This window comes from Triticum urartu, chromosome 1A (assembly GCF_056163025.1).
Source record: "Triticum urartu cultivar PI428250 chromosome 1A, HENAU_Tu73, whole genome shotgun sequence".
Classification (NCBI taxonomy): Eukaryota; Viridiplantae; Streptophyta; class Magnoliopsida; order Poales; family Poaceae; genus Triticum; species Triticum urartu.
Genome location: NC_141873.1, coordinates 95,569,005 through 95,576,621, shown reverse-complemented (window position 1 = coordinate 95,576,621; position 7,617 = coordinate 95,569,005). Strand labels below are relative to the sequence as shown.

At 42.5% G+C, this 7,617-nt stretch overlaps 1 protein-coding gene and 1 non-coding gene across 2 annotated transcripts; both read right to left on the bottom strand.

Moving 5' to 3' along the window:
• Window positions 1-1,194: 1,194 nt before the first annotated feature.
• Window positions 1,195-7,020, bottom strand: FASS (tonneau 2 (TON2)). The gene is made up of 12 exons (XM_048712736.2): window positions 6,738-7,020; window positions 6,020-6,111; window positions 5,740-5,802; window positions 5,558-5,656; window positions 5,085-5,243; window positions 4,515-4,586; window positions 4,307-4,439; window positions 4,153-4,217; window positions 3,949-4,024; window positions 3,721-3,822; window positions 3,341-3,533; window positions 1,195-1,733 (listed from the first exon to the last, which is right to left on the bottom strand). Exons 1-12 carry the CDS (start codon window positions 6,901-6,903, stop codon window positions 1,493-1,495), a joined length of 1,461 nt encoding a protein of 486 aa, XP_048568693.1. The 5' UTR covers window positions 6,904-7,020; the 3' UTR covers window positions 1,195-1,492.
• LOC125533368 (small nucleolar RNA snoR104) lies at window positions 2,481-2,601 on the bottom strand. The gene has a single exon (XR_007294249.1). It is a non-coding gene; the product is annotated as a small nucleolar RNA snoR104 (small nucleolar RNA).
• Window positions 7,021-7,617: the final 597 nt, after the last annotated feature.

Below are 7,617 nucleotides of genomic sequence, written 5' to 3'. Positions count from 1 at the left end.
GAGCTTTCCTATGGTCCGATTCGGACAAGACATCGGGGGCTAAATGCAAGGTGAATTGGGAGAAAGTTTGCCGGACACTTCCGTATGGAGGGCTCGAGGTCCTCAACACCGCCAAGTTTACAAGGGCTCTCCGGTTACGCTGGGCGTGGTATGAATGGAAAGAACCACCAAGATGTGGGTGGGGATGGGAAACCCCTGCGATGCGGAGGACCTCAACTTTTTCTATGCTTCCACCACCATCACCGTTGGTAACGGCATGAGGACCCCCTTTTGGGGTTCTCCTTGGCTTCTTGGGCGTACGCCAAAAGACATTGCCCCGCTCACTTATGAAGCTTCCAAGAGAAAATTTTGGAAGGTCAGGGAGGCCCTCAAGCACAATGCGTGGATCCTCAAGATCAAAACCCCCATCAACGTCACCGCCGAGCACATCACGCAATTCTTCGCTCTTTGGATGCTACTAAATGAGGCCCACCTTGACGAGCTCACAGAGAATGAAATCATTTGGAAGCATACGAGCAGTGGGCAGTACTCGGCGGCATCCGCATACAAAGTGCAATTCCTAGGGATGGTTCTTTCGCCCATGTATAGGATGAGCACCTCCAAAAGGAAAAAAAATGCTTGGCTGGCCCTTCAAGATAGAATCTGGACAGCAGACAGATTGGCAAAGTGAGGGTGGCCAAATTGTGATGTTTGCCCTCTTTGCAAGAGTGTGCAAGAATGCGGACCCCATCTCTTCTACAAGTGCCGCTACACCCGGCGCCTGTCTTTGGTCATTGGGCAATTCCCCATGCTCGGGCTCGACATTTCTGTGTGGCCCTTGTTCAACACGGTTGAAGAGTGGTGGGCAAGCACTTGTGCCGATGGCGCGCCAAATCGACAAGCCAAGGCCTTCATCACCATGCTAGTCTCTTGAACAGTTTGGAACAAGCGAAACATAAGGGTTTTTAAGCATAATAAGAGTGTCCCCACCGCCAATCTTGCTTTCGTACATCTTCACCGAGGCAAATCTTTGGGTCATTGCTGGAGCAAACCAGGGTCTTTTATTGCACGCGAGTAACTGTATTCTCTCTTATTTAATGAATGAGGCAAAGCTTTTGTCTCCATTGAAAAAAAAAACATCAGCAAATTCATCAGGTACAAATAGATCGCATCCATAAGGGAGCGCATAGGTTCTGCAGTTACAAATCGGTGGGAGAAACAGAAAATACACGCACTGTATAATTTGCCAGAGCGTTCAAGTAAATACTTCACATACTGAGGCTTTCACCGTTCAAACAAGCCCTGAGAATGATACACAGTTAGCCTGCACCACCACGCCACACTTACAAACTCGTAATCACTCGGATTTAACCCACTCACACAAATGGCACACTTACACAAGTTATACAACAGGCCTAATACAACTACGTAAACTACAATAACGCAGGCAGGGAGCACATGCTGGCTGCACCAGTGCTGAGACAGCGGAGCACCATAGTTTGTTGCCTGGCACTCAAGCCTCTTCCACTTGCTCCTCCTCTTCCTGGAGGAGGTTCTCTCTGTTGTCGTGGGCCCAGAAGCCTCGGACATCTATAAGCATGCTGGCAATAGTCCCGCCTTGCTTGCAGGAAAGGAGATCCGCGAGTGCGATCCTGAGAGGGTCAGCTGGTTTCACCATGTCCCAGATTTCATCCCTTACGTCTTCGATGCAAAGCTCGTAGTTCCCCCCCTCGATCCACTTCTGGTGCACATCTCTGTAAACAATTACACCATTGCATGAGACAAAATGGCTGCTCGGTTGTCATGAGGTCAATAGAGAGAAATTTTCCAATGTGATTTTTGGATTAGAAAAGCAATCAAAGATTACTAAGAAATGACACAACTATGATACCAAATATAAGGTGTTTATTCAACACATTCTGATTTCACAATTGGCATCGCATTAATATTTTAGCCTGTAGGTATTGTGAGAGGGCCACAGCCATTAAAATTTTGGTCACATTAATATTCCTGCAATCGCATCTCGTGTAAGACTAGTGGCAGAATATGCCTTGGATTATAACTTCAAAGATTTGACATAAAATCTATAGCATAACATCTCTCATGTATGACTGTTTCTCTCTTAATAACTGACACTGTGAACTGTGATTCCTAATAAAAAAATATGCAAATGGTTGTTAGATGATTGTGCAGTTAATCAAACTATACAAGGAAGGAACTGCGGGAGTCTCCTAGTAAAGTTCCCTATTCATGCAGCTTTACACTACATTCCAGATGCTTAAGTATAGGGTGTGGATGCACCTAGGTGGTGCCCAAAACCTGCTTTAGAGTACCACGGCCCAACCCCAAGTTTAGTTCCAGGTTCATGGATACTACTGCGAATGACTTACTCACTTCAGGTTTCATACCTAACATAGTGCAACTGATTAGTACAAAGAGATAGGGAACTTGAGAGTGTAAAAAAGGTACTCCCTCCGATCCATATTAAAAAGTATTAAAACAATGATGTCCTGCCTGTTGAGGCCAGCAGAACAGTCCGGAAGTTCAGCAAGCACATAAACATGGCAGACTAAATCTAGGAAGATGGTATCAGGCAGGAATGCTAACTCTCACATCCTCCTTTCTTTTCTTCCAGAATATAATTTGTTTCCCAGAACATGAAGAACACTCTTTTAAGGCCCAATTTGGTGAAACGAATAAGTACAGAATTGTTTGAACCCCTGTTCAGAAAACAGGATTTCACGGGAAAGCCTATGCACTATAAATAGGACCAAGCATTAGACACAAGGGCATCATTGAATACGGTTTTCCTTCCGAATAAATTACTGCCAGTTACTCCCTCCGTTCCTAAATACTTGTCTTTCTAGGCATTTCAACAAGTGACTACATACGGAGCAAAATGAGTGAATCTACACTCTAAAATATGTCTACATACATCCGTATGTAGTAGTCATTTGAAATGTCTAGAAAGACAAGTATTTAGGAACGGAGGGAGTATTATTTAATACACACTATGATATAAAGTTATTGAGGAAGAGATTAACAAAAGGCTGGTCAAGATTTATCAAGGTTGTTCTCAACTTTGAAGAGAATGGTGCTATGTCTTGTGCGGACAACAGGTAATTACTCCTATAATGATTATGAATAACCATATGTTTCTCCTACTTCGGCTCCCTTTGCCAGGCAGATATTTTCAGCTAAATGGAATATGCATGACAAAGTAAAGTGGGGAATGAAGGGGGTTGCATCAGTACATCCATGAACAAAATATAGGTAGGTTAACACCAAAATAACTGTAGAAAAAATAGCTACCATCACCATATAAACTACACAGTCATATTACAAACTATCCCATACATACCTAAATAGAGTATGAATATCAGCAGTTGTCAGGAATCCCCTTCCGTTGAGATCAAGGCATCTAAATAAGTATGTCAGCCCTTCAGGGGTGTCTTTGTTCTCTAGGGCCAAAACAAAGTCGAGAAAGCTCTCAAAATCCATCTCACGACTGTTGCCACCTCCAACTTTGCTTCGGCGTACATGTTCATCAAAAACTGAAAAGTAGAACTGCATTGTTATTCTGTATACATTACTGAAGACATAAGAAGACATCAATGATCTGTGTATTAAGAGCATTAGAACATTGAAGATTTGGAGTAGCATGCTAAGAGTTTATGTTCCCCATTTGGTTAAGGTGCTTTAGAAGAAATAATGAAAGCAGAGCAGAGAGCAGATTTTAACCTCTTTCGACGAAGATTTCTGTTAGTGTGCCATCAGCATATTCCTTCAGCTCTTGTTTGCTCAGTGTGCCATTTGTATCTTTGTCTAGTGCAAGGAACATATCTGCAGAGGGATGACAATAGCATACCAATTAAATAGAGTATATACTGCACGGGAATGAAAAACAATGTAACTTGGTGCAAGAAAATGACCTCAATGGCAAAAGAAAAATGAGGGCAGCTAACATACCACATATGCGCTGAGCTGAAGTCAAGGAAAACCAATTTTCAGCCTGCTCGGTATCCGTTACCTCTTCCTCACTCTCCTGAAAATAAAGTTGATGAGAACCAACAGGGAACAACAGTCCAGAATATATTGTATAGTGCAATCATACACTAAAGTACAAGATGACCAAATTTGCACACCAAAGCATGTGATCCATATAGCTATTACCTGATGCAATTCCATTAGCTCTTGAAGACAATTGCTCAACAATACTTTCTTTATGCATGCTTTCCCTGAAAAGCAGACGATTATGAAAGACAATTCCTTGCATAAAGAACAATTTGCATGTCAATTCCACTGTATTAAAAGTCCAGTTTTGTACCTCGTCTGTGTGGATCACAGAAGAAAAAGAACTTCCGTGCAGCTATGCGGCAGTACATTTGAACAAAGGCTGATGGCATGTCACGCAGTTGTGCCAAATTGGGAATAAGTCCTCTGATGTATGCTTCCATTTCCTGCAAATAAAATTAAAGAATGTGACATACTTCTAAGGTATGAAATTTCATTAACATGTGTTGGGAAGTCCATACATGAGGTTGAAGGAAACCATCAGAATCCTCATCAAGTTCACTCATATCAATTCTTGCTTGAGTAAGAGAAACCTGAAAGTAGAAACAGTTAGCAAAGTGATACATAAAAACAGCTCATTTCAACATAAGTGGCTGCTGAGAGTTCAAACTTGTGATATTATATATTTATATTACTATCTAGCGGTCCAGTCTTGCATGATTCTCAATCTGGTATAAGGTGATTGTTTTTAGCTTGTTTTGGTGCATTATGCCATTACCTATTTCAGGTTCTTGTGTTCTGAAAATACCAGTACTATTGACAGTTGTTTCTCTATAAAGACAAGGAAATACCTCCTAATTCTTAACAAACTCAACAAAAATGGCATGGCAATGAACTACAAACAGATGGAGCAATTGTTGAGTGCCACTTACGTAGTTACATTATGCACCAAAATCTTAATCGGGTAAGAATGGAAGGAAAAATTTCAGTGTAGGCTTTTGTTGCATATAGTTCATTACAACTAAAAGCCTAAAAATGAAGCACAACATACTCATACAAATCAAACTGCTAGAGTTAACAAAATAACTTACTGTTCGCATAACATAAAGATAGAATGGTAAGATTGCAATTCTCCCAGAATCATCCTTCTCGAACTTCATAAAGTTCGAAGGGCTAAAGAAGCGTTTGCATTTCTGGCCAATTTGCTCTGTGCACACTGTGGCAATATGGCAGAAATCTTCATAATTCATCTGCAGTGCTCCAGAAAAAAGAATTGAATGAGAAGTATAATAACATGAACATTAGAATGAACACAGATGGATGTACAATAATGTCATTGAATATATTATATATGCACAGAAATTCAAACATGGAGAAACTATAAATAATGACAGCTGTTAGACACAAAACGAGAAAAATATTTCCATTTTAGCAGTGCTCACTGTATATATCATAGTATGGATATCCAAGGAAGTCAGACAACATTAGGGGAAGCAAGTCAATAGCGCAAAATTGAATATATCTGCATGCGGTATAAAATACGGACACCAAGCTATGACCTTACCTTTTCAGCACCAGTAGCATCGTCAATAACACAATTTTCTCTGAGACAAACCCACATGGCATCGAGATCATCAGCATTAAGTAGAAGTTCTGATTGTTTCTGCAATTTGTTTGCAATAGCTCTCGTAAGGCCTAAATCATAAGGTGGTTAAATGCCCAAGCAGCCAGCTCAAGCTCAATTACCTTTAGAAATCTGTACTTGGCCAACCTCTGGACTCTATTGCTAATAGATCCATCTTCAGGTTTCTGTACAAAAAAGGAAACATTAGTATCATCAAATATTGACAAGTCGCATAGTCCCGTGATGCAATGTGAAATCCAAAATGGCTGGCATTGCTACTTATTATCTCTGATAAAAGCAACTAGCACAATTACATATTTTATTTAGATAGACGGCAAGTTTTATCATGGAATATCAGAACAAGAGCTCCTGTATCCAAGTAAGTAAACCAAGTTGCTTCACCTTCTTGTAAAAACTTGGGATGGAACCAGCTTCAGCGCTCTTTCGCTGCCGCTCCTTAAAAATCTCAAGCAATATCCTTTTCGTTTCCAATTCTGCAAGTTCAAACAGATCAGTGATGCCACATGGAAAATGCAAATGTTGAACAACAGAAGTGGCCAAACTAATCAGGAGCTGCCCTGATGCCCAGTAACAACAGAGTCAGATCAACTAACGAGTAAAATAGCAACCTGCAAGAGCACACGACTAGAGTCTGTTATGGTGTTACCTTCTTAAACCATAACATATACTACCTCTGTAACTAAATTGAACTGCAAAAACGTCTTATATTTAGTTACAGAGGTAGTACCTCCGTATCCAGTGGGTCTCTTATGGAAAATGCAGTCGGAGAAGGCCTCCTGGTTTTCTGAGGGAATGCCTTCCCCTCTCAACCCAAATCACCGGTTGCAGGTCATGGGCGACCACTCTTTCACGTATGACGGCCGCATTACTACATCCCACAACCTGAGGCACGGTAATCTCATCTCGCTCACGCGAACGCCAGCCTCTAACACCCGGCACCATAACCTCACCCAATCTCATAGCCATTTCGAACGAGACCCAGTAAACCCTAATCCTACCGCCATTCCCGAAGACGAACGGCGAAATTCCAACCATGCCTAGCCTAGCCTAGCACTACAACTCCGCAAGGGTGGTGGGCGGGGAGGGAAGGGGCACTGACCCATAAGGGCCTCGGATCCGAGGCCGGCGCCCGTGCCGACGAAGCGGCGGAGGTTGCGGACCCACGGCATGGACGAGGCCGGCGGGATCCTCCTGCCAGCGGGCGCTGTGGCGGCAGAGGAGGCGCCATCGCCGGCGTCCCCGACGTCGGCGGAGGCGGTGCTCATCGGGGTCGAGGCGGGAGGCCGGATCGGAGCGTGCGCGTGGGACTGTAGCTGGTTGTCGGGTTGGTGGTCTGACGCGGTCCTGTTTGGGGCTCGGGGGAGAGACGGAGAAACAAAATGGCAAAGCAGTGTGTTTATTGTACCTAGCCGTGATGCCTCATTACTTTTTGAATTCGACGAATTTGAAGCGTGTTTCAAAATTATGATTTTGCTTTGTCAGCCGTTATAAGTTTGATTTTGTTTCTTCAACTCTATTAAAAATAACTAGCAAAAGGACCCGTGCGTTACAACGGGAGAAAAAAAATTGATGGATCAATTGAGGGAAAAAATTGGATGCTAGTTTGAAACATAGGATATGATGTCTGCTTTGGGTGAACAACACTAAATAACAGGATTTTTTTCAAGAATATAATACCATAAAATACAAAAATGGTTTAGAACTATAGCAGTTGTGAAAGCACTTACCAGCTCTTGTCGCAATTAGGGCTGCAAACGAGTCGAGCTCGAGCGAGTTGAAGTTGGCTCAGCTCAATTCATATGAAAATTCAAGCGAGCTCAAACTGAGTGAAGCTCATGATCGAGCTGTAAAACATGACTCATGCTCAGCTTGTAACGATCTCGAGTAAAAATGGGAGCCAGGCATCTCAGAGAATCCATCCAAAACATTAATTCTTTTCATATTTACATTTTGTGACCGTGTGCAACATATCATGGAAA

Coding starts and splice junctions, on each gene's coding strand:
- FASS (XM_048712736.2), bottom strand. CDS start 6,903: ATGAGCACCGCCTCCGCCGACGTCGGGGACGCCGGCGATGGCGCCTCC. Junction 6,112..6,737: donor CGGATCCGAGGCCCTTATGG/GTCAGTGCCCCT, acceptor TTGAACTTGCAG/AATTGGAAACGAAAAGGATA. Junction 4,218..4,306: donor CTGTGATCCACACAGACGAG/GTACAAAACTGG, acceptor TCTGCTTTTCAG/GGAAAGCATGCATAAAGAAA.